At 39.2% G+C, this 27,572-nt stretch overlaps 1 protein-coding gene across 1 annotated transcript; it reads right to left on the bottom strand.

Annotated features, from left to right (window-relative positions):
• Positions 1-1,407: 1,407 nt before the first annotated feature.
• On the bottom strand, positions 1,408-25,643 carry MOSPD1 (motile sperm domain containing 1). The gene is given in 6 exon segments (NM_001038137.1): positions 1,408-3,195; positions 5,649-5,810; positions 10,694-10,911; positions 12,349-12,424; positions 12,535-12,790; positions 25,603-25,643. Coding segments are annotated over 5 exon segments (642 nt in total). The 5' UTR covers positions 12,689-12,790; positions 25,603-25,643; the 3' UTR covers positions 1,408-3,163.
• Positions 25,644-27,572: the final 1,929 nt, after the last annotated feature.

Raw genomic sequence — 27,572 nt, forward strand, 5'->3', positions numbered from 1 at the left:
AAATGTTTATGATGTTAATACTACAATTTCCATTTGTTCAGGTCTAGTTTTGTGTTTCCCTGGATTGTTTTATTCTCCTTATAAAGGTTTTGGGACTCTAAGTTTAAACCTAGGGTTTTTTTTTTTTTTTCCTGATATACTTTTTTTCTTAATTGAAGCATAATTACTATACAATATTGTGTTGGTTTCTGCCACACATCAACGTGAATCAGCCACAGGTATACATATGCCCCTTCCCTCTTGAACCTCCCTTCCACCCCTCTAAAACCTAGAGTTTTAAAAATTTTTGCTATTGTAAATGGACTCTTCATTATAAATGCTAACTGGTGCTTGTATGCATGTGTATCTATGATTTGTTACCTTGGTGTGGGGTAGTGTTTTCTATGATTCAAAATCCAGAAGTCATAACAGATTCATAAATGCAACTACCCCAGAATAAGTTTTGCATGGTAAAGACACCATAAGTAAAGTCAAAGAAAAATGATAAACTGAAAGGAAATATTTGCAACTCACATCACAAAGGACTCCTATAAGCCAATAAGGAAAAAAACACCCACTCACCAGAAAGCAGGGGATGGCGAACCAAAAAGGTAAATAAATAGTTCTATGAAAAGATGGTCAACCTCACTTTTAAGTTAATAAAAATTAATAAGAATGAGGATACTCTTTACTGATATAGAAAGTTCTTCCGGGATATAGTGTTAAGTGGGAAAATAGCTGGGTGCAGTATAGTATTGGGTTGGCCAAAAAAATTTATTTGGGTTTTTCTGTAATAGCTTATGGAAAACCTGAACGACCTTTTTGGCCAACCCATATAGCCTATGTTACCATTTATATATAAAGCACTAAAATAAGAATCTGTATTTGGAGAAACAAAGTATATTTAAACTAATAAAAGTGGTCACTTGTACAGGGCTGAGTGGATAGGCAATGGGGTGGGCAGGGATGGTGAGCAGAGTTTTCACTGTATACCTTTTTAGTTTTTTATTTTTGAAGCATGTAACTGTTACCTATTCAAAAATTTTAATAACAAATTAACTCCCTTGGTAAATTTAAAAACTTAAGACATTTTGGCTCACATATTTCACTTCTCATTTTTGCTTATTTAACTCACAGAAACAGGAGACACCTTTAGGATACAGGGCTTCCCTGATAGCTCAAGCAGTAAAGAATCTGCCTGCCAATGCAGGAGACACAGGAGACCTGGGTTCGATCCCCGGGTTGGGAAAATCCCCTGGAGAAGGAAATGGCTACCCACTCCAGTATTCTTGCCTGGAGAATCCCATGGATAGACAAGTCTGGCAGGCTACAGTCCATAGAGTTGCAAACAATTGAACACAGAGACAAAAATTTTGAGTTCCTCAGAGACATACCCAGACAAAATGTGTAAATCAATGTAAAACTTCAGGTCTCCATTTTCTTTTATTTTTTAAAGTAATTTCTGTTCTTTACAATGTGTGATCACATGCACACAGGCACGCACGTGCGCCTGCACTCGCACACATACACATATACACGATTTGAGATGGACAGAGAAACAAGGATAACTTTCAAACACAGACTTCCCTGGTGGCTCAGATGGTAAAGTGTCTGCCTACAATGCGGGAGACCTGGGTTCAATTCCTGGGTTGGGAAGATCCCCTAGAGAAGGGAAATGGCAACCCACTCCAGTATTCTTGCCTGGGAAATCCCATGGACAGAGGAGCCTGGCAGGCTACAGTCCATGAGGAAGCAAAGAGTCGGACACGACTGAACGACTTCACTTCAAACACAAGGGTAATTTTTTTTTTTTTTTACAAAGTTCAAAATAGATTACATTTATGTGCTTTTCAGTCATTACACAATGTACAGACATGATCCATTTAATGATTTATGCTCCCCAAATGGTTAAACAATGAAGATTTTCTATGAAAGAGTATACATAAAAGCTTTGACTTTAGAAGCAAAGTACTGTTTCTTGCAAAAACCAACATCAGGCATATATCTTGTGTTTATCCTTGAGAATACTACAGTAGCAGTGCATAAATTCATTCTGTAAAAAGATCTGGAACATGATTTTCAAGAGACTGAATGCATTGTGCTCTCAGATAAAAATCCTAAGTCAAAAGATCAATTACTACAACACTAACAGTTAAAACTGCATATATATGTTAGAGATCAGAAGAGGCTATAAAGAAATGTAAATAGTTGTGCTTCAGGGGACTTTTTTGGTAAAGTTGTTTCAATAATAAATACAAACTTATAAATACAACTTAAAAAATATCTCAGTGACTGGTATAAAATAGACAGATATCAAGGATTTTTTATGTTGATACTTGGCTTAGAGTTTAAAGGTGAAAAATCATCTCCACATAAACCACCTGGCATTGGTAGCCCCAATCTGGGCTAGTACCTTACAGTCAGGCAGAGGGCTATGGAGAAAAGACAAGTGATTTTCCTCCCATTACCATAAAGCATTATCCAGAGGTAAAGCTAGGGTGTACCAAGTAACTAAACAAATGTCTACTTTCCTTTGGAATTCTTAGACCAAATAGAATGGTCACCCTACTTCTTGGTGGCTGGACCACAACCTATTCTGCAGTTCATCAAATGAATTAAATATGTCTTCTGCGAGAGACTAAGCATGATCCCTCAGTACTTTATTCTTTTTATTACTCTCTACATATTGACTGTAAAACGTATTTTAGAAACACCATGGCAACTGTTTATAATGGCAGAGGACAAGGCATAGTTTACATAGGAACATTGATGTTCGTACCTAGGAAGTAAATGTACTTTTACTTTTAGGCTGGTCAGTTTGCTCTTTTAGGCCTTTAGCTTTGAAGGACACATGACTGCAACAATCAAAGTGAATTAGAAAAAGGATGAGGAAATAACAAATGTCTTAATTAAGTCTTTTGCATGGGTGGCTTAGATGTAAAAAGAATTTCTTCAAATAATTTCCTAAGTGTCACTCAGAAGCCTCCTTGCTATCTGTAACATAATGTGCTGGAGTCCTTGGAATAAAATTATAGAGTAATTTAAAATATATATTATATATTTGAAATGATTGTAAATCATTCAATAGTTTGTAGCATGTTAATGGGGTGAAATAGAGATAAAAGGCAGTCCACATTCATATTTTCAAGATAAATGTACTTCAGAAGTCAACTGAACTCCTTGTTCATGTTCTAAATATAGCCATTGTGATAAGACCTGAAAGAAAAAATTGGAGCACAGTTAAAGATATGCATTTTACAAAATCTTTACAGCACAAAGCCAGGCACTCTACCAAGAACTCAAAATAAATTTGAATTTTGATACTATACAGATACTATAGTGGAAGATATCCAATATATAGTAATTGGCAGTCATTGGATAGATTTAAATAAATCACTAATGTCTGGCCATAGCTAATTTTTTAACCATTAAATATATCTCTCACATTTTCCAGTCACATCAGCTATAATAATAGCAGACATGGCAGTTTAAAGTGTCAGTAAACACAGCCAACTTTATCAACAAAAACAATGTAAGCCTATTTGTATTCCAGTGTCCTAGAGCCACAAAGAGACAAAAGCATATATTTCTGCTTAGCTTGTTTCTTTGGAAGAGACTCCATACATAAGAATTTTAATAATATAAGAATATACTCGGTCCTAAATGGTTCTTAAAAAGTGAGTGATAAAGTACAGAGAAGGAAAATAATCGCATAGGACTTGGGGCAAAGATGCCCCAAAAGGTTAAGCTGGAGTAAGCCTAAAAGATGAACAGGAAAGACAGAAAACAGTAAGATGGGCTGGCATTTCAGGTGAGTGAATGGCAAGAACAAGGGCATAGAGGTAGGACTGGGGCTCCAGATGAGCTTTGGGAGGTCAATAAATAACCTAATGGGCTCTAACCAAGGATTTACATAGGGAAGCAGCTAGACAATATTAACTCAGAGAGGACTCGGAGCATGGAGTCTTCAGTGTCAAACTATGGAGTTATACTTCATTCTATGGATTATGGGGAATCATTGAAGGTTGTTGAGCAGAGTGGTGGTGGTGAAACCAACCCAGAATTGAAATCAACCTGACAGTAATGTGATGGGTGATTTTGGTTGAGGGGGAAATAACGGGGATAAAAGGGGGAGGAACAGGAAGAGAAGGGACACAGATAGAAGTCAGGGAGACAACTCAGGAGACAATTTTGAAGCTTTGAAAAAAAAGTGAGCACACCAAGGAACTGAAAAGAGTTGGCATCTCAAAAGAGGTGAGAGGAGACAATGAGGAAAGAGTCATGCATCACGAGAATCCTAATCTTTGACACATGGTAGGTATTGAATAAATGTTTGTTCATTTGAACTAATTAACTATAAGATTTCAAGCCAGGATGACTGAAAGAAATGATTCAATAGCAGACAAGGGAACTAGTTTAAAGAGAAAGGATCACAATATTAAACAAGGCTGCCTTGTTCATCTTTATCACTGTATGTGCTTTGTGTATTTCCCTAAGGTCAATTCCTAGAAGTGGAAATGCTGTATAATGGAGTGTATGCAGTTTATATTTTATACATGTTTTGCATGCATGCTAAGTCACTTCAGTTGTATCTGATTTTTTGTGACCCCATGGACTGTAGCCCGCCAGACTCCGCTGTCCATGGGATTTCCCAGGCAAGAATACTGGAGTGGGTGACTATTTCCTTCTCCAGGGGATTTTCCAGACCCAGGGACGAACCTGTCTCTTGTGTCTCCTGCATCGGCAGGCGGGTTCTTTACCACTAGCGCCACCTGGGAATCCCATACAGTTGTAAATCAGCAAAAGGACAATAATGGAATAAATGTAGTATTTGGTACTAGATAAATAAGTTTGAAAGAACCAAATGTAAGCCAACAATTAAATCTTAAAATACATTTTACCTCAACATGCTTCTGAAGCAATATTTTTTTGTTTTTCTTAAAAAAAAAAAAATCAAGCCACCACCATCACCCCATATACACATAAACCACCACTACCACCTCCAGGCCATAAAAATTGCCTACATAGGGAGGGGCAACATAGGGGTAGAGGACTAGGAAGTACAAACTGTTGGGTATGAGGCTCAAGGATGTACTGTATAACACAGGGACTGTAGTCAATATTTGTAATAACTGTAAGTGGAAAGTAATCTTTAAAATTGTGTTAAAATTTTAAAAAATTAAAAAGAATCAATTATAATCAATAGATCTTAGGTGAGCCATTTAAAGATTCTGGGCCTTGATTTATGTTAGGAATGCTTGCTTTAGGTTTAATATTAGTGTTTCTATAACTTTCATGTTTCTACAATGTATACTTTAAGTGTTTAGGATACAATTTAGTCCAGAATAGATTTTTTTAAAGAAATAATGGGATAAATAAAGGAATAATGTATTCTTCTTTTCAAGAAAAAAAACTGCCTATGCTATGCCCTGGTGGCTCAGAGGTTAGAGCGTCTGCCTGCAATGCGGGAGACCCGGGTTCGATCCCTGGGTCGGGAAGATCCCCTGGAGAAGGAAATGGCAACCCACTCCAGTATTCTTGCCTGGAGAATCCCATGGAGGGAGGAGCCTGGTGGGCTACAGTCCATGGGGTCACAAAGAGTTGGACACGACTGAGTCAAACTAGTACTAGTAGTATGCTATGCCCCAATGCATCTTTAAAACACTTACCTAAGATATAAGCAGCCACTAATTTTTGATTCACACTTAAGTGGAGGTAGAGAGGCACCAGTGATTCCACATCCCCCAGCGTGGGAAGCATCAGAGCTGTAATACACACCACTGCCAGGAAGACAGTCAGTAAACTAGGTCCTGAGGAGACAGTTCTGTTTTCTGTAAAAAGACAAGAACCCCTGAGATTTCTTCTAAAAACAACTTAGATAAAAGTTCATTCATATAGACTGGCCACCACTCACCAGGATTCTGGTTTTGTCTAACTTCTCTGATACTTTCTCCATCATTCCCATCCCATGGGCCCTTATCTGTTTGACTTATCTGGAAGCCCATTACAGGATGGAATGTTCTAGTGGCCATCATCCTTTCCCCACCACCCCACTGGAATTTGTAGAAAGTGTTTGAGCATGTATCACCTGTGTATGTTTATAAATTATAGGCATAAGTACTGTACTATTATATTTAATATGAAATATGCAAATAGAACTTTAATAGAATGGGCTAAAAACAGATAGAAATTGAAGTTCTAGCATTGTCTTCGCATACCCCTCATGCACCACTTGTGTGTACTCCGCCTTGGAGCCCACTGCAGTAGGGCTACCCTACCTTCTGGGAGTATCTTTGGTAGACCTTGAGACAGGTTTGGTCCTAATAACTGCAGCATCCTGCTACCATTTTGGAAAATGTTAAGGCACCAGAAAAGGTTCAACTTGAATGTTATTAAAACTGCCTATGAAAATTCTTGCCCTCCACTCTACCTGCATTTATAGTACAGAAGAAAACAGCAGAGACAATATCCGGCAAATAGTCTGCTAAATGAAATAACTGAGTCACAAAAGGACAAATACTACACGATTCCATTTGTATGAGAAATCTCAAATAGACAAACTCATAGAGTCAGAGTAGAATGTTGGCTGCCAGGGGCCAGGTTGCTAATCAATGAGCATAAAAATCTCAGTTATGCAAGATGAGTAAGTTCTAGAGATCTGCTGTACAGCATTGTACCTACAGTCCACGATACTATATTGTACACAAAAAGTAGTTAAAACAGTAAATATCATATTGTGTTCTTACTATAATAATATAAAATTTAAAAACATTTATTATCAGGTCTGCCCTTCTATAGATCTGGCTGTACAGAACTATATAGTATTCATACCCATATTTTTAAGAAACCCACCAGCATTTTCTGTCTTACAGCTTTTCCCACTACCCTTCCTTTCATTAAAAGAAATAGCCAACAGCAACACAATCTTTGTGTTTTATTAATGAAAAACACTGTTCATTTTATTATTAGATGCAGCTTTTCTAAATTATTAATACCTTAGCTGTTGTGTGAAGCTTAATTGAGCCTCATGAAAGCCAGATAGCTGAAAACAAATTCAAAGTTTACAGTGATTATTGCTTGAGACGAAACAATAGCATAAATGCCTAAAAACAAGTCTGTCTTTTGCTAATGAATACAGTACTTTTTGTACTTGTTGCAAAGGTAAGTTTTCAAGGCAAATATTTCTGACAACTACACTGCTCAATGCAAACCCACAGTTTTATTCCCCTTGAAAGATAATTTCAAGAAATTTTTACCGTTTAGAGAAATTTCAAAAACATTCACATAAATGCTTGACATTTTTCAAAGTGGAGAGTTTTTCTGATACTACAGGGTTGTAAAAATTTTACAGATACAGAAAAAAATAAGGGTTCTTCTGTAATCCCATCTTCTTAGAGATAACACTGTTAATAGCTTGGTATATAGATCCTTGCAGATTTTATAAATGCCCATATAAACATGTAAAATGATTTTTTACTTAAATGAGACCATATTATACATACTGTTCTTAACTTTTTACTCTCACTTGGAAAAATATTTGAATCTCTTTTTATGTCAATATAGGACCATCTACCATTCTATTGTGTTGTTGTTTAGTCACTAAGTTGTGTCCAATTCCCATGGACTGCAGCCCGCCAGGCTCCTCTGTCCATGGGACTTCCCAGGCAAGAATACTGGAGTGGGTTGCCATTTCCTTCTCCAGGGGATCTTCCCCACACTGAACCACCAGGGAAGCCCATTCTATTAAATCCTTGTAAATGTCTGCATGACATTCCATCTTTTGAATATTTGTAATTTAATCAATCCCCAATTTATAGACTTTTAGGTCATTTTCAATTCTTTATTATTATAATCAGTAATAAAGAAAGTAGTTTTCTTAAGCCAAAGAGCACTAGCTCAAACCTGGCATCAGACATAGCAGTTTTTTAGTAATATAATTAAGATAAACCCGCTAAGATTCAGATGAATCCTTTTAAAACACCTTTTTAATGACATGGGCTTTGGTATTTTGTGAAAGTATGTTTTGTGGATTTCTCTTCAACTTCTGTTAAATGAAATATATATATATATATACACACACACATACATATAATTATATTTATGCTCATAGACAAGGTCTAGAAAGTAACACGGAACACATAAAGGCAGATTTGTTAAGTGTGTGGGATTATAGGTATTGTTTCCTTCCTTTAATTTGTTACTAAGATGTCTTTTATACAATACATAAACTTGAGAAGAATTTCTCATTTTTACTGCCTTTCACTACATTTTAAGATCCAAATATCTTGAGATATAGCCTCTAACCATTTTTCCAGCAAAACTCAAAGAGAGAACCTCACAATATTGTTGTGCCTATAACATACTTAATAAACATTTTCTACAGCTAAAGACATACAAAAATAATGACTCCCATAGAACAATCGCAATTTCTTTCAACATTTTGATTCAGAGAAACATAATGAAAAACGTAGAATTCCATATACTAGAAACCACACATAATTTACTATTAATTTAATAAACAAGAGAAGCTAAAAATATCACTCTGTGCGCCTAGATTGACTAAGTTACTGTTACACTCTATTACTTTACTCAATTTCCCGCCATATTATTAGAAGCATTGGGGTAACTACCCACAAATGGGACTTGCTGGCCAAGACTGTGGGGAGTGAGGAGCTCTACTGTGGGATTGCCCTTGCTCTACAAAGGAGCAGGAGACTTGGAAACTTTTTAAGATAAAGAACAACAATCTACCAGACTACCAGGTGAGAAGTCCAGCCTTTCTACTGAGGCCCATGTACATATTTCCTGTATAACTAATCTGTGCCGGGCCCTGTGCTAGATGCCAAGGACATAATGATGAACCAGACAAATAAGGTGCCTGCCTTCTTGAGCTTCCTGACAAGGATGGCTTAGAGAGGTGTTTTCCCCCCCAAAACAGAGACTACCATGTACTATGCCAATATCTCCGATTCTATTCATCTACTTACTCCAATTTTACATTAGAACAATTCTCTAATGTACCTGAGATACAAAGGTTTGTTATAAACATAAAATAAGAAGAAAATGTTCAGTTAATACACATTTGTATTTTAGGATGATTTTCAATTTAATTCTAACAAATTTAAAAATAAAAGAAAAAAATATATGTAAAACACTAAACCCTCTTGGGCATCACACCAGTCTGTTAAACACAAAAGTGATCTCCAATGACCACTTTAAATTACAAAATTAACACCCAAAACCAAACACTCAGATGGCCTTTCTTCTTCTATAAGAAGGCATTTTAAAAGAGGAATCCTGCATTTCACATCTATTTATAAGTCAACTTCACAGTACTGATTGGACATCAAAGTGTCCATTTGACGTCATCAAATGTCATCAAAGTGACACTTGACAGAGATTCTCTTTCAGCTTCAAAACACGAAAAACTAGTTCTGTCAGTTAATAACAGTTGCTGAGAAGAAAACAATCTACTAACTACTACCTAATTCCTAGTCTTGGTATCACCAGTGAACCTGGGCACTCCCTGCATGGAATGAGAAGACACTTGCCTCCAGCGAATGCCTGTCTTGTCAAAATAAACATTCTAAGATGAACAAACTGATAGGGATTTAAGAATTAATGTAATGACAAGTAGATGGTTTTTATTCCTTTATATATAGTGTTGCGATTTCAAGAACAGGTGCTATCATATTTATATATCATGATCAAAAAGTCACCATGCTTTTCTATGGAAAGTTTTCTCTTCCTCCCTTTATAATAGGGTTGATGGGAGATAAAAAGAAGATCAAAGGATGGGGGAATGATGTCCAAAGAGTTGAATATGAGGATACTGTCGATGTTGAAAGAATATATCGTAACACTCCTGAATATCTAAGCTGGAAGGAAATGAGGAATGGAGAGGGATTCAATTAACAGCCCACAGGGGAAGGGGATATTATAATCTACTTAGTTTAATTAACTTCAACTTTAATGAGTTTTTTTTTCCAAAATAATATGAAAAGTACACTTGGCCTACTGCCAAGCACAATTTCTCTCCTTCTTCGAATTAATTCAATGAGAAAGGATATAGGAAAGTCACAGAAGCAAAAGTACAGAATTGCCAAATTGTGCTAGCATTGTAAAGTACAGTGCCTGCAGTCTCAGGTTTTATAGACTGAAAAGCTCTGGCAATGACTGCCCCTGCCTTACAGCCCTGTCTCAGTTCAGTTCAGTTCAGTCGCTCAGTCGTGTCCAACTCTTCACGACCCCATGAATCGCAGCACGCCAGGCCTCCCTGTCCATCACAAACTCCCGGAGTTCACTCAGACTCACATCCATCGAGTCAGTGATGCCATCCGGCCATCTCATCCTCTGTCGTCCCCTTCTCCTCCTGCCCCCAGTCCCTCCCAGCATCAGAGTCTTTTCCAATGAGTCAGCTCTTCGCTTGAGGTGGCCAAAGTACTGGAGTTTCAGCTTTAGCAGCCCTGTCTAGTGGAGTTATTTTCTCCCCTAAAAGGCCAGCTTGAGGTCTCTTGTTCAATTCTAGGTACCTGATCTCTACATTCACTTTTGAAGTAGTCAACTAGGTTTAGAGTGGCAGGTTATTGTTCTAGTAATTATTCTTTGCTCCCTGATTCATTTAAAGTAAGAAACATGTAAGACCTCAAAAGGACTTTAAAAACAACCTGAAGTAAAACAAAACAAAACAAAAAGCCAACACAACGCAAAGTACCTGGTTGAAACGACTGCTCAAAAAATAAACTTTCAGTTAAATGTTCTTTTATTCTTTTTTCCTCCTCTTCCTTTTGTTGTTCTTTTGCGGACGGGAGAAGAGTAGCCACAACCTCTTTCCTTCCTAAAGCCTTCCTCTGGCTTTGTTCAGAAACTTGGAGACGGAATTTGTCTATTACGCCATAGTGACAGGATCGGACATCTCTATGACGAATTACACTGAAACATTAAAAAAGAACAAATGCAGTTTAGGTTTCAAACAGAATTCAGCAAGAGATTTCATACATATTTACTGAGTGTTACCAAATACTCAAATACAGAAACTTGTTGATGATGTTTTTTTTTTTTTTTTTTTAAAAATCACAGTATAACCCCAAAAGAAATGGGTAATTCTTAAATATTTGATGAATAAGAGTCTAAAATAAAAGGATAGGTAAAGGAAATTCCTTTTCACAATGACATTTTTTCCTGGATATCTCTGTGTAGCAATATTCACTAAAGAGGATATATATGAAATTGTTTCTTCCCCACAGAAGTCTCAAAAATTCCTATTGCCACTTATTTATTGTTCAAATAACAAAATAACAAACCTCACCCTAGACTTCAATTAAAATTGAAGTCCATGCACAAAGGCAAAAATAAGCAATCGAATAAGTAGGTAATCCAGTAAGACCATGCAACAGAAGGCTAACAATACATTTCTGTATTTCTCTGAAAAGAGTATAAAGCAGTATAATTTTTTATGCAAGTTATCTTCAGTGCCATTCATTTTTACTTTATAAAAATAAAAAGAGAACACAAAACAATTAGGTCAAAGGTAACACATTTATGGGGCGAGATACTATATTTCTTTGGAATAGTCCTTATCATGTACACAATGAAAATCAAAGAAATATGCAAAAAAAATATCATCAAAGATACATCATTTTATGGCTCTGAGATGATGAAAATATATGCCAGAGAAAAAACTTCTGCTTCTCATTCTTATGGAAGATTTAAAGCAATACAGTTTACTTGGTAGCTTAAATTAAGGGCTGGTCATTAGATCCATCTGGTCACCTCTAGTTTTAAAGTGAAAGTTAAATATGAACAGCTTGAACAAACAATCATTTATCTGACACTTTAAGACCAAATTATCTGGAAGAGCTCAGCTAACATTTTCCAGATGAGTAGTTATACACTTGTTTCCTGTTTGTATAGACTAACTTTCAGTTTTATTACTGAATCATTTCAGATGAATTTATATTACTATTTTTCCCAGAGTGTAGCATTATTAGTCCCTCAATTGTCACTATAATAGCAAGATGTTCCAAAGAAGACTAAATTCCCTATTATAGCTAGAGAAATGTACAGGATTAAGTTAGAACTTTAATTCCATAAATCTCTCTGCTATGACTAAACGCACAACCACGAGGAAATGTTCATGGAAATATTAACACACACCTTGGCTCCAACATAATGAATTATTATGTGGCCAACCTGTTTAGAATTTCTTAGAAACTTCTTAAAAAGAATGTTGGCAGACAAACTCTCAGCAAAAATCCAAAATGTAATGAGTGCCAAGGTGGAGCAGCTTTAAGAAAAGATCTTTTGCAAGTTAAACACATAAATATCAACACACTGAAAATATGTTACCAGGAAGTGATTTTGACTTACATATCCATACAACACTGAGGCTTTACTGCACCGGCAGCGTCAACGACAACATACTTATTTGGAGTAGTACACAAAACTGAAAGAAAAAGTCACAATGGCCATTAGTGATTTTTAAAAAATTAATTTCTACAAGTCAAAAATTAGTAGGGAGTAGTTCAATCCATACAATAGACCTAGGAGACTCACCTTTGAACTTCAAGGCAAACTCATAGGGATTATAGAGTGTCAACACTTGCTTATGTGTTGACTGGTCATCTGCATAAAATATTAGCTCTGTGGGAAACACAAAGACAGGAAGATTTCCTTCCACTAACTCTGGCTGTCTTTTTTGTTGATGCATTGGCACTAAATCCCCCTCGCTGAGGCGTCGGTTTTTACAGTCTCAAATCTACTTGGGGTTTTTCTTAAAAATCAGTTAAAAACTCCAAAGCATTTTGGCAATCTGGAAAGAGAAGAGAGAAAGCAAGCTGAGTGATAACTGTTTTTCATGAGCTAGCTGTGACTAGCATGGTTAGCATACATTAAAACAGTCCCCAAATCATTTAAACATGCCTTTGACTTTTCCTCTTGGTTTACTTATACAGGTTCTACTAAACTCTGCAAAGAAACTTACACATGCTCCTTTCACATTTGGGATATCAACCTATGATAAGTTACTTACAAACTTGAATACAGGAATAAAGAAGGCTTCCTATTTAATCACCCTTGAAGAGGTGCGACCAAAGGGTTGTCAGTATTTTAAAACCTCAGATTAAAAAAAAAAAAAGAATACATTTTGTTACAACATATTTTATGTGAGCCAATCAGAATTCTTAAAGAAGAAAAAAAAAATAAAGTAAGCTTCCATGATTTACAGGGGAAAAACACAAGACTCACTTTTTTAATACTCATTATTCAGTCGCTAAGTCATGTTCGACTCTTGGTGACCCCATGAACTACAACATGCAAGGCTTCCCTTCACTATCTCCTGGAGTTTGCTCAAATTCATGTCCATTGAGTCAGTGATGCCATCCAACCATCTCATTCTCTGTCACCTACTTCTCCTCCTGCCCTCAATCTTTCCCAGAATCAGGGTCTTTTCCAGTGAGTCAGCTCTTCGAATCAGGTGGCCAAAACATTGGTGCTTCATCATCAGTCCTTCCAATGAATATTCAGGGTTGATTTCCTTTAGGATTGACTGGTTTGATCTCCTTGCTGTCCAAGTGACTCTCAAAAGTCTTCTCCAGCACCACAATTTGAAAGCATCAATTCTTCAGCACTCAGCCTTCTTTATGGGCCAACTCTCACATCCATACAAGACTACTGGAAAAACCATAGCTTTGACTATATGAACATTTGTCAGCAAAGTGATTTCTCTGCCTTTTAATACATTGTCTAGGTTTTTCAGTTTTTCTTCCAATGAGCAAGCTCTTTTAATTTCGTGGCTGGAGTCACTGTCTGCAGTGATTTTAGAGCCCAAGAATATAAAATCTGCCACTGCTTCCACTTTTTCCCCATTTATTTGCCATGAAGTGATGGGACCAGATGCCATGATCTTAATTTTTTGAATGTTGAGTTTTAAGCCAGCTTTTTCACTCTCCTCTTTCACCTTCATCAAGAGGCTTTAGTTCCTCTTCCCTTTCTGCCATAAGGGTGGTGTCATCTGCATATCTGAGGCTGCTGATCTTTCTCCTGGCAATCTTGATTCCAGCTTGTGCTTCTTCCAGCCCAGCGTTTCTCGTGATGTACTCTGCATATACGTTAAATAAGCAGGGTGACAATATACAGCCTTGCCATACTCCTTTCCCAATTTTGAACCAGTCTATTGTTCCATGTCTGGTTCTAACTGTTTCTTCTTGTGCATACAGGTTTCTCAGGAGACAGGTAAGGTGGTCTGGTATTCCCATCTCTTTAAGAATTTCCCACAGTTTATTGTGATCCACACAAAGGCTTTAGCATAGTCAATGAAGCAGAAGTATTTCTGGAATTCTCTTTGTTTTTTTCTGTGATCCAACAGATGGCAATTTGATCTCTGGTTCCTCTACCTTTTCTAAATCCAGTTTGTACACCTGGAAGTTCTCAGTTCACGTACTGGAGAACAGTAATACCAAAGAAGTTCTCGCATTATTGTGGATGTTCTAGGCCCCATATTAGATTTCCCAACCTGGGGATCCAGCAAAGGGACTGGAAATCCCCAGGGAATCTGACTTTGGAGGTCAGTGGGACTTGGGGAAACAGAGACTCTTGGAGGGCACAAACAAACCTTGTGCACACCAGGATGCAGGGGAAAGGAGCACTGACCCCACAAGAGACTGAGCCAGACATGTCTGTGAGTGTTTGAAAGTCTCCTGCAGAGGAGTGGGTTGGCAGTGGCCTATCGCAGGGACAGGGGCGCTGGCAGCAGCAGTCCTGGGAGGCACGTGTTGGCATAAGTCCTTTTGGAGGTCGCCTCTAGCCCTACCACAGAGCCTGTAGACTCCAGAACTGGGCCTCCCCAGGTTAAACAACTAATAGGGAGGGAGCACAGCCCCACCTATCAGCAGACAATTGGATTAAAGATTTTTTGAGCATTGGCTCTGCCCACCAAAGCAAGACCCAGTTTTCCCCATAGCTAGCTAGTCCCTCCCATCAGGAAGCTTCCACAAGCCTCTCATCCTCATCTATCAGAGGGCAGACAAAGGAGTCAAGAACTACAATCCCACAGCCTCCAGAGCAAAAACCACAATCACAGAAAGCTAACCAAAATGATCACATGGATCACAGCCTTGTGTAACTCAATGAAGCTATGAGCCATGCTGTGCAGGGCCACCCAAGAAGGACAGGTCATGGTATAGAGTTCTGACAAAATGTGGTCCACTGGAGAAGAGAATGGCAAGCCACTCCAGTATTCTTGCCTCAAGAACCCCATGAACAACATGAAAAGGCAAAAAAAAAAAAAAAATCATCATTACAACAATGCTTTAGTTAGTGCCTCTGGCAGCATGGGTGGGACAGTTCTCTTAATCATTTTTCTATTGAAACCCACAAACAGAAATGTCTTGAAAAGAAGCCAAATATTCAAACTTGCTGAGTTTTCTATGAAAATTCAAGTCAGTAAGCAAGCCTTGGCATGCAAGTGGCACCATGCCTCCTCCTACACAAGTACACAAGCTTTGTGAGAGCTATTTTCTTCCAACTTCAGAGACCTTTTTGGATTCCTTCTGGGGCTCTTCAATATGTTCCAGAAAGTTGTAGCTGGCAGAAGTCTGCCTGTCTGATAAGTAATGTTTCTGCATTTATTTCCTAATCTAATTTTGATCAACAACATTCTTATTTAGTTAGCACCCCAAATATGGCTTTGTAAAATAAAATGTGAAAGCAAAAATATACAATCACAGAAAATGTCTGAGTTTGTAGACCACAGCTTTAGAATAGGCCACAAACCATTTAATCCTTTGCACTCAAGTTCTCATACACTCAAAGAGAAATATTAACAAATGATTACATTGTTTGATTTCTACCAGCTATCAGGGCTGTGATTCTGACTGGGGCTTTGTCCACTTTTATCAAATAGGATACTGTATAATCATGTATGCAAATTTTTATTCTTTTTTCCCAGCTGAACATTGTTGTTGTTCAGTCGCTAACTCATGTCTGACTCTTTGTGACCCCATGGGCTGTCCTTCAACATCTCCCAGAGCTTGCTCAAACTCATGTCCATTGGTTGGTGATCCCATGCAACCATCTCATCCTCTGTCGCCCGTGTCTCCTCCTGCCCACAATCTTTTAGGTGAGGAACTATGTCAAGAGCTGCACAGAAATACAAAAATGAATAATGCACTGGCCTTGCTCTCCAGAGACTAGTCTAACTGAAGAGACAAAACAAATATTTAAGCTGCTGCTGCTGCGGCTGCTAAGTCACTTCAGTCGTGTCCGACTCTGTGCGACCCCAGAGACAGCAGCCCACCAGGCTCCCCCGTCCCTGGGATTCTCCAGGCAAGAACACTGGAGTGGGTTGCCATTTCCCTCTCCAATGCATGAAAGTGAAAAGTGAAAGTGAAGTCGCTCAGTCACGTCTGACTCTTAGCGACCCCATGGACTGCAGCCTACCGGGCTCCTTCGTCCATGGGATTTTCCAGGCAAGAGTACTGGAGTGGGGTGCCATTGCCTTCTCCGAATATTAAAGCTACTTTTATTATAATGCATACTGCTGTATATAAAGTGCTAGGGAGTTAGAAGACTGCCTGGATAATTCTACCTGGAAGAGAGGCCAGGAGATAATATTTGGGGTGGCCCTTAAAGAAAAGAAAGGCTTCTGTGTTGGGGGGAGTGAGCAGGGAGGGCATTCATTCCTGGGGATCAGCATAAGCAAAGACACAAGAATGTGAAAGAAAGAAGCTTGGTAAGGTCAGCATCCACAGGCTGCCCCAGAGCCCACTTTCTATTTGTACACTTACGGCATGCCTATAGCTCATATGTGTTAGGTTGTTGTTACTGTTTTGACTAAGCCCAAAGCACTCGACATTTTTATTAATAATAATATTTTACATCTGTTTAATTTACAACAGATTACAAACTTCTTATTAATTATATATACCAAATGAATTGATATATGTAAAGCCTTTAGCACTTGCTATAGGCAAGGTGCTACTCTAAGTATTCGTTGCTATTACTAAATTAGGAAAAGACCAGACAGACAAAAAAATGCCAGAAGGCCTCTCTTTGTCCAGTATTCTTTCCACTATACCAAACTAACTGTCCATTTCAATAAAAGAAAACTAAAGTTATTCTGAAGGGCATCTGATAAAATTATTTTACTTCTGAGTTTTTATTTGCCATGAATTTCATTTCTTTGTTAAGAGCTAGACACATTTCTATTTGGATAATGTACTCCTGGAAGTTTGGGATACTTTTTTGAATAGAAAATGATAAGCTCTACAATTACTTTCTTAATAAGCTTAGCTATCAGGAATAGAACAACCAAATTTGGCATCACTAAATAATATTCAACATTTTACTCTAAAATTCAAGGTGAGAATTTAGCTTATGATAAAAGGTAGCATCTCTAATTTGTGGAACATAGTTCAGTCAAATGTTGATAAAATCAGGTATCCAGAAAAAAAGTTGATTTTATGCCTCACTCCTTATAAAATTCCAAAATTTAATTGTAATAAATCCCAAATGGAACGAAGCTTTAAATGTATTTTTAAAAACATAAAAGCACTAGAAACCATGGGAAATCTGTTTTTTATATAATCTTAGGCTCTCTAACAACCAGAAACCAAAAAAATAATAAATTCAACTATACAAAAATTTTTAAAGTTCTGCATGGCAAATAAATTTTATAAGTAAAGCTGAAAGAACATTTTCAATTCATATCACAGGCAGTGTGTAATTCCCCTACTATATATAGAGGACTCATAAATCATTAAAAAAAGATAATGCAATATAAAAATGAGCAAACACTGTAATATTTTGTAGAAAAGGACATACAAATTGTTTTTAAAGTTACAAAAGTATGTGTAACTTCACTCACAAGAGAAATACAAACTAAATCTATACTGAAATACATGTTTTTACCTGTCAAATTGGCAAAAATAAAAATGTTTGACAGTACATGGTGGGAGCAATCAGGCATGTTCTTACATTGCTTCCAAGGATATAAATATAAATTGGCACATCCACTATACCTGCTAAAATGAAATGTATATAACCCTCAGATCTAGAGATTCTACTTCTAGGAATGTGTTGGGCATAAATATTCCCAAATATTCCCCTTGTGTGAAATCCTGTATGAGAAAGGTTTGAGGGATTTTTTTTTTTTTTTTGGAGGGGGGTTGCTTTTTTTTTTTCTTGCAGCACTGAGTATTAATAAAATAATTTATGTGAGGCACATAGAATGAAGCTTGGCATGCAAGAAGGGCTAGATGTTGCAACAGCAAAAGATTGGAAACAGCCCAAATGGTCATTAATAAGAGATTCATTAAATTAAGTATGATAAAGTCATTTGCTGGGATACCAGCTATCTATCAAGAAGAAAGGGGAAGCGCTTTGGCAGCGTGCAATGCAAACTGTAGCATATGCTACTTTTGGTGTGGAAAAGGGAGATAAAAGACTATGTAAACCTATTTTCTTGGATATGGGGGAAATATCTTTGGAAGGACAGCCAGGGCTGCCCCTGGAAGGACAGACTGAATGGCTGAGGACAGGGGTGAGAGGGAGTTTTCTCTGAACACTGTTTTATATCTTTTGAATTCTGAACCACATGAAGACCTAATTTAAAAGTAAAAAAAAAAAAAAGGTTGAATCAAGCAATAACTCTACTAGAGGCTAATTTGAGAAAGGTGCCAGTTTTGAAACATAAGGAATTTAGAAACCATGTGTGAAAAATCTGTTAACTGCTCTTTCCAATTTATGGTCTTTTAATAACATTGAAAACCTTAACCTATGTGTTAAATAGAATGATTTTAATTATTTAAGATAAGTTAATATGCAACAGAAACTCAATACAATGAGAAAAAGTAAGATTTATTGAAGATGACTTGCAAACCTAGGAAAATGTAAAACTTTGTCACAAAGGAATATGAGGCAGTTTGTAAATCTGACTGAGAAGTTAAAATTAAACACACAGAACAAGTGCTAAACTCTTGTTTCTAACCTCAAGAAGTTAGTTGGCACAGGTCAGAGTAGATTATTAGCTTTAAATGATGGCTTAGTAGAAATTCTTATTTTTGAATTTTGAAGCTTTCTCTTTATGAGTTAAATATTTTCCCATGTATCGTGAATAGGCTGGCTGTCCCCTGGTCACCATTTTCAGCAGTTTACTATTTCTTTTCAGATTTCTGTTGCCATTTTTCACTTATCTTGGCTAAGATATAAATCGCCTCCCAAACTCCAACCAGTGGAGATTAGGGAGGAATTAGCACCAGGTCACCAGTGCAATATTATAGACTCTGCCAACAAACACGATGGAGTGTGACACCTGCCTTTAATTAATGGTTTTCCGGAGACTAACACTTTCTTTTTGCTCTAGTCAACGTTGCAAAATGATAAAATGCAAAAATTCTGGGGACAGATTATACATTAAGCTGGTAAAACCTCACAGCAAATCAGTTAATAAGGTTGCTTTCTGAAAGTCAAGTACACACAGAGTCAAAGAATGTCAGCTCCTAATCCTTCTCATTTTACCAATAAGAAAAGCAGGCCCAGAGTGGTTAAGGGTCTTACCCAAGGTTGCACAGGATATTGGTGGCAGAACTCTGGTCTTCAGACTCACACTTCCTTATACAATGATCATCTCCTCTGTGTCTCAGTTCAAAAATCCTGCTTCCCTGATGCTGATGGCCATTCATGCCCTCATCTCTAGAAAATTCCCCTGCTTTTCCATAAAAGAAGAATTCTCAAAGGATGACCCAAAATTCAAGTCTTGATGCATGTGTTTCCTTTTCGGTTTTATCAAGGAAAAAAACACAGACAATTTCACTCACTAAGTTGCACATACTTTCTTTTCCTGATTGTGAAAGCAGAGCTATGGCTGTTAGTAACCCAAGTTTGAGCTTCCTTTGTGGCTCAGATGGTAAAGAATCTGCTTGTAATGTGGGAGACCTGGGTTCAATCTCTGGGTTGGGAAGATCCCCTGGAAGAGGCCATGGCAACCCACTCCAGTATTCTTGCCTGGAGAATCCCCATGGACAGAGAAGCCTGGTGAGCTACAGTCCATGGGGTCTAAGTCGGACATGATTGAGCGACTAAGCACAGCACAGCACAACCAAACTTTACTTTATTCTTCCTCTCTGGATGCCAAAATTTTATGCATTCTTCGAAGCCTACTTCAAATGTCCCCTCTTTGTTGACTTCATCTACTGCTCTAATCTACAAGGATCTCAGTAATTTTATTACATTATTTTTTAATATACTTATTGCATAGAGTGAATAATTTAACATTTGTTTTATGTGGAGTAATTATGACTCCAGATTTCAGGCATAACGCTATATTGTTTTTCTCTGGGGTTGTGTTTGTTTTGTTTTGCTGTTTTGTTTTTTGCATCTGAAGACTAGACATCAATGTTAGGCATTAGAAGATACTGAACTCAGCAGTTAACCTACAGGTGTCCACTAATAACTGGCTCCTCCATCAGCTCCCTTTCCCCATAGCTGAACACCCTTTATCCGCAAAAGACAGGCAACTGATCCCAATTAGAGGAACAGTAAATCTATGGTGGCTACCTGCCATGGGCTGGGGTAAGAGGAGAACCGAGAGCATCAGCACTCCCAGCTGCCTCTCCCCTCCCCCCTCCCTCCCACTTCCCTCCCTCCTTCCCCCTTGCCCAACTAGGCCAGCAGGGTTTAGAAATCTGAGGCTCTGATATACCCCCGACATTACAGAAAGACAACACCACTCAGAGCTCCTGGTACCGGAAACTGCCTCATCCTTTTCCTCTGTACCCAAAGCACAGAAATGCAAACATGAATGAAATTTGAAAGAAAACCTTATGTGTGCACACCACCTTGTGACCAGTTTGCAAACTACTCTCCCTCTAAAAAAAAAAAGAAAAAAAAGAGAGAGCGAGCCTCAACACACTGAAATCGGCACCTATACTTTCTACCCGCACTTCTGGGAGGAGACCAATACTCCAAAGTGTGACCATTTGCTATCCTTCTCACTTAGGATGGACCAGAGGAAGGGGAAGAAAAGGCTCTGAGATACACAGGGACATTTGCCCTCCCCACCCCCTGCCCTTTTTGTGGGGGGATAGGAGGCTGCAAGAAAAATGAAAAAAGTAATTCTTGGGGATTCTTGTATCAAACTGGTTCAAAGTGTGAAACAGTTAGGCATGATTCGAAGTACAGCCTGCCCCAGACACTAGTGAGCCATCTGCGTGGCTACAGTGCACCAGCTACTTCCTACCTGTCCCTGGCTCTTGTGTTTACTGATTAGGGGACCCAGCTCCACCTTCAGGCCAGTCCCCTTTTATCTGGGCATAGGGGCTATCTCTTTCTTCCATACATGGTGCAGTCTCTGCCAATGGCCAACTACATAGTATATAGTGAACAGCAATATGTTCTTTTGCTTTACTCTCACTGGTATCAAAACCTCTCTTTCCTTCCCATTTCATAAAGTCAGCTTTCCTCATCTCTGAGCTTCTAGTATTATCTGTTAGGCTTTTTAATGGCTGGTCTGTTCCTAAAATTGACTCTTTCACAAGCAATGTTCTAATGTTCATGCTATATTAGATGGTTCACTGCCCAATATTAGGCAATTTTGTTTTTATACACTTTCTAGTTTTTTTGTATAATTTGATATCTTACAAGATTGACTGCTATAAATGATATGTATTGCTAGGCTATTACATATTTAAGATGTAAAAGTTAAGTAGTGTACGTTTTAAGGTTTAAAAGAAATAAGGATGGGGAATTCCCTGGTGGTCCAGTGATTAGGCCTCTGGGCAGGGGGCATGGGTTTTATCCTGTCAGGGAACTAAGATCCTGCATGCTGTGTGGCATGGCCAATAAATAAATAAATAAAAGAAATAAGGATGCCCTCCAATAATGTCTTTTTAAAAACATTTCTTTCTAACTAGTTATTTGCAACCTTTGTTTTACAAAATCCAAATATGTCTTCAGTTATTTCCAGATGTATGTACAATTCTCAAAGTCCATATTAATTAACTATATGAAATACATATGTTGCTATGAAGAGCACTCTCAGAAGTTTGAGGATCACAAATTATTTCAACAAACATTTACTGAGCACTTATTATATACCAGGCACTGTGCTAAGGAATATGGAGAAAAGATGAAATCATGGTCTCAGCCCTCCAAAAACTCAGTCTAGTACGAAAAATGGATATACATAGTAATTAGGATAAGATGTGAGAAGAGTTAAAATGCTGATAGATACAAAATGCTCTGGGATCATAAAGAAAGTGACAGTCTGCCTTAAATAGGGGTTTGCAGTAGGAGTGGAGGGAGATGGGGGTGAATTCCAAGGAAGAGTATTTGTGGAGGCATGAAAGGGACTCTTAAAATGAGCTTTAGCATTAACTATGGTTAAAAAATAGCATGTGTGGGGGAGCAGCAAAAGAGAAGGCTGGAAAGGTAAGCTGGAGGCAGATGGTGAAAATCTTCTAAGCCAAGTTTGAGAGGTTTAGACTTGATTCTGGATGCCAGCGTTTCTCAAAATGTGGTACCAGACCAGCAGCTTCACCTGGGAACTTGCTAGAAATGCAAATACTTGGGTCCCACCTTAGACCTATTGAATCAGAAATTCTGGGGTCGGGGCCCAGCTCTCTGGTTTTAATAAGCCCTCCAAATGATTCTGATGCACACAATGCTTTGAGAACCACTGCTGCAGGCCAAGGGAAACTTGGAAGGATTCAGAACAGGGAACTGACTGGATATGATCAGAAGTAGGAGACCGGTTGCCACTCACCACTCAAGCACCGGGCCTGACTCCAAAGTAGCTACCACAAACAAAAATATTAAATGAATGTGGCATGGAGAAGTGAGGGGCTACACTAAGGCAGGAGTAATGGAGAAGAAACAGATTGTAGAGATGTTTTTCAGGTAGCTCAAGTTGAATCAGGTGACTAGGATATATCCATACAAGTGTGACCAAAATGGTTTTTATATAAAAAGCAAGCTATAATCTTGTCGACTGTATCAATTACTGAGTGTTTTAAGAAGTGAGCCACACAGACTAGAAAAAAGGGGAGGTCAAGAGCAATTTCTATGTGTTCCCACAGGGTCAAGAGCAAAGGGTGCCCTGGCATGTACATGAATTTTCTGATCTGCTTGGCAGTTCTACATCTCCCTTGAAGTTAATAAACTGGTATTAATATTAACATAGAAATCTTTTGTGAGTTCGGTTAGTATGAATCAATCCCTGAGACTGACTGATAGTTTCTGAATGTGCTGGCAAAATGCAATTTTGAAAACCTGGTACTTGTCCTGATGATCTAGTCAAGGTACTGCCAAGGGGAAAACCTGCTATAGCCTTTTTATGCCAATTTCATCACTGATCACATAGCCCATTTAATTCAGGTAGAAGCTGGAATGAGTGAAAGAATCAGACTTTGTACTATGCCCTGAAGGTCAAGAAAGTCAGGTGGAACTGCTATTTCTAATTTTGGAGGCAGGATTTAGCTGAAGCAATCTTCAATTTCCTGACAGAGAGGAGGGAGAGAAAGGTACAGGTCAACCTACATGGTTAACTTACCTAATGACCTAATGAGAATTTTGCAGAATGCGATTCCTATTTCTATTAGGACTCTAGGTACTTCTTGTTACATACTGTATGTTCCTTTCAGTTGATACCAACATCTTGGCTTATTTAACCAGCTTATTTTATCCAAGAATAGTGCCCAATCAAAAACTGCACTATTTTGTGGAATTTGAGAGCTATAAGGGGCTCTGGAGATTAAAACAAAACTTTCACATTACAGATGAAGAAATGGAGGGCCTCAAAGAGTAAATCACTTAATCCATTTATTGTAGGGCAAGGTTCTCCAGAATGCTACAAAGTAGCAAAACAAGATTCAGAACACTAATAATCTGTTTCAGACAAGATTTAAAATTTCTCTTTCATTTTAAACTTTTTAAAATCAGAAAAAAGAATGAATTACTTTATTGAGCTATTAGAGACATGGGAAGCTTTTCTTGCAGTTTCTTGTTTTCTGCTTTTCAGAAATTGGAGTTAAATGTAAAAGATCCATGAGAAAAAAAATCGAAAGCAAAAAATTTAGGAAGAAAATGTGCAAGAATAAGTTAAGGGGAGAAACATGCATTATGTTATAAGCTATTTGTTCTGTTTTCTATCTTTGCCTATAACATGGTAATTTTGTACTGAATACTGTCCATTACATTTAAATATATTTTATAAATAAAAGGAATTCAAAAATTTCAAAGATCCTGGTATGTGAGTAAATGTCTTATTCTGAGAGTTCTAGAAATGCTTCAGAAACTACCTTAATCTTGAATCCTGTTTGGATAAGAAGACGTGAACAACTTGAAAGGAACATTTGGCCCTGTTTCCTGTTTTCCAAACTTCCCACTGCTTTATAAGCAAATATATGTGTAATCTTAAAGCTGGTGTCCATCCCCTATTCAATATCCTGTATATGGTATTTTCTCCGCAGAGATTTCCCAGCATTTAGAGGAAACAAGTGGACAAGAATTTCATCATCAAGAATATATTATTCCCGTGTGTGCCCTGCCTGAAGAAGTAGATTTTCCCCTTCTGTCTGGAATTCACATTAACACAATGCATTCTGAAAGTACACTACTATTTAGGCAAGATCCAAAGGACCCAATTTTTCAGCTTTCTGTCCTCTTTAGCGCCCTCAAAGATAAAAAAAAAAAAAATCCGGACTTTTTCCCACCAAGTTAGGTCTCCTCGATTCTACTGGGACAGAAATGCTACTTCAGTCCAGAGAGGAGAGATGTCAGCTACTTTATCCGGGGGGGACACCACAGAGCATTGACGAAGGGTTGGAAGACTGAGCAGGGAGATCAAACGGTCCATCTTAGGACTTCAGCTCCACCAGGTTGGGGCCCTGCCTTTCCAGCCCTCGTCCCCACACCGGCCGGCTCCATGTGAAACCGGTCATGTGAGCCTGTTTACAGCAGAGCAGCTGGTGCAACCATCAGGATCCGTGCGGAGGTCCAGGAAAGGAAAAGATACAGGCCACGTACCCCTTACCAACTCCCCCCCCCCATTATTGATATTTCAAGAAGGCGTTTCCTGTCACTCCCAGCCTCTCCGCCCCACTTTCATCGCCCTCCAGCGATCCCGGGACTCCTCGCTCCAGCCCAGCCGATTTCCTTCCAATTGCTCGCCGCGGGGACGGGCTGGGCTGGGAGGAAGGGCGAGGACGATGACAGCCTGAAGGTGTCGACCTCCCTCCCCTAGCCCTCTTCAAAACATCCGCTAAAGAGTTGTCCCTGGAGTCTCATCCCCGGGGCAACCGAACTCTGTCTGGCAGGCACCGGGAGGATCCCGAGCCAGCTGCCTCCGCCCGGGCAAAAGCGAAACACACACGAGCCGGCCCGACCCTGGGGCGGAGATCCGCGATCGGCGAGGCAATTGACAGTCAGAGATGGGGCAGCAAGGACTCCATCTGCCTTCCCCCCAGCTCCCACCCGCGTCCCGGCGCCGCGGAGCCCGGCTGTCAGTCACAGAGCCAAGCTCCGGGTTTGGGTACGGCTCATTCTTTCCGCCGGGTCTCTCGGCAACGTAACTTCCACGTCTTCCCGAAGTCGGAGAAAGTGGGTGACGGGACGGTGGGGGACTCTCACCTCGGCAACACCGGCTCCTCGGAAAGCAGCTGCGATTGCTCCCTCCGGTCCTTTGTCAGCATCTCTAAGCTGCACTGCCTGCTGGGATACCGGAGGACTCAAATACCACCTCTCTCCGCCCTCGAGGATGAGCTGCAGTTGCAGGGTGGGTGGGAAGAAGGAGAAGAGGTGGGGCCGGGGGCGGGGCCGGATCCAGGGGCAGGGCTTCCTTGCTTGCCACCTGGTCTCTGGGTTTCTCCTGGCTCTCTCTGACCTGCCCCTCCTCTCTTTCCTGCTGCCCCTTGAGGAGAATGTGAACTCTTACAGAAGACAGTCTCTCGTTGCACTTGTTAGGCAGTGATCCTTGACTTATTCCCCTACACACACACACTCACACACACACTGAGGACAGAAGCTAATTAATTCTACCTCTGAGACATCTTATTAACCACCTCTTTCTCCAAGCCATCCTCAGTGCTACAGGCTCTGTTTCGGCCCCATGATTTTTTGCTTGAACCATTGCAGTAGCCTTCTGATTAGACTCTCTCCTTCCACTCTTGTCTTTGTCTAAACCACCTCCCAGACAGCAACCAGAGGGATTTAAGATGTATATGCAACATATTACTCTTCTGCTTAAAACCTTTCAATGTCTCAACAGTATCTACAACCCCTTAGCATTTTATATGAGGTCCTCTGCAATCCTTTTCTGATAACTCAATACTTGAGCCCATCAACTGCCATTCCTGGAAGATAGTAGGGCCTGGGACAACTCAACCAGCACTGGCTGCCCCCAATACTCCCCCTTGAGAGGCCACACTGTCAGTAATGCTCATAGGCCCCTTTTGTTATTGTTCAGTTGCTAAGTCATGTCCAACCCTTTGCGATCCCATGGACTGCTGCACTCCAAGCTTCCCTGTCCTTTACTATCGCCTGGGGTTTGTTCAACCTCATGTTCACTGAGTCAGTGATGCATCAAACCATCTCTCCTTGGAGTATCATTAAAGAGAGAATTTTCAAAATTAAATTTTAATGATGTCCATTAAGGAGAATAAGGTACAGCCACTCTGGGTCCCCTCCCTACAAGTATAAGGCCCAAAGGATTTCTCCCAATTGTCCTATCCAAGCAATGGGCTGCCAGTAGATTTCCCTTGGGCTCAGGCTTCGGATGCCTTTGCTCCAAGATTCCCACAGTTATAATGCCCTTCTGTCTTTGCAGTACCTATCTATCTTTCAACACCCAGTGAAAATGTCACTTCCTCCAGTAAACCCTCCAGGATTGGCCATGATCACAATTAACTCTTGCCCCACCACCATATAATGTTACTTATTCTGCTTTGGAATTCTTCCTGACTTAGGTAATCACTGGTCATGTATATGTCTTCCTTTCTCTCCTGCCTAGACTAAGAATTTCTCAAACCCACCCATAGCTGGCAGCAGAATGCCTGATCCAGAAGAGACATGATACAACTGGATGAAATCCTTCAACTTCACTGCATCTGAAGCCCTAGGTAGGCCTAGAAAGGATCCCAGGCAAAACCTCATATAACCGCCATCCTCCCTTTACTAGGACATCTCCATCTTGACTGGATCACGTGCCATTTTGCAAGCACAAACTGGTTAGGCAGCAGAGCATTGCAAAAGGACCAAAGCTTATACTTCCCTTGCAGGTCAGACTGGTTTGTGGTACAATATATAGTTGTGGAAAATGTAACTGGTATAGTTCACATGACAATGCAATGTAGAAAAACTTCATGGTGCCATAGAAAATAACTGAGTTTCCAAATACAAATATCTGTATCTCCTACTCTGGGGAAGCTTCAGACTCCTATCTGCTTCAGTCTACTGTTGGGTTCCATCCACATCCCTTCGGACCTTATAAACCATGTTACAAAGTATCCTTTTACAAAAGCAGGCATCTTACTTTGTGTTGTTCTTGCATCATTTAATGCATGTTTGTTTTCTCTCCAGTTACATTACAAGCTACACTCTGG

Source organism: Bos taurus, chromosome X (genome assembly GCF_002263795.3).
Source record: "Bos taurus isolate L1 Dominette 01449 registration number 42190680 breed Hereford chromosome X, ARS-UCD2.0, whole genome shotgun sequence".
Taxonomy (NCBI): Eukaryota; Metazoa; Chordata; class Mammalia; order Artiodactyla; family Bovidae; genus Bos; species Bos taurus.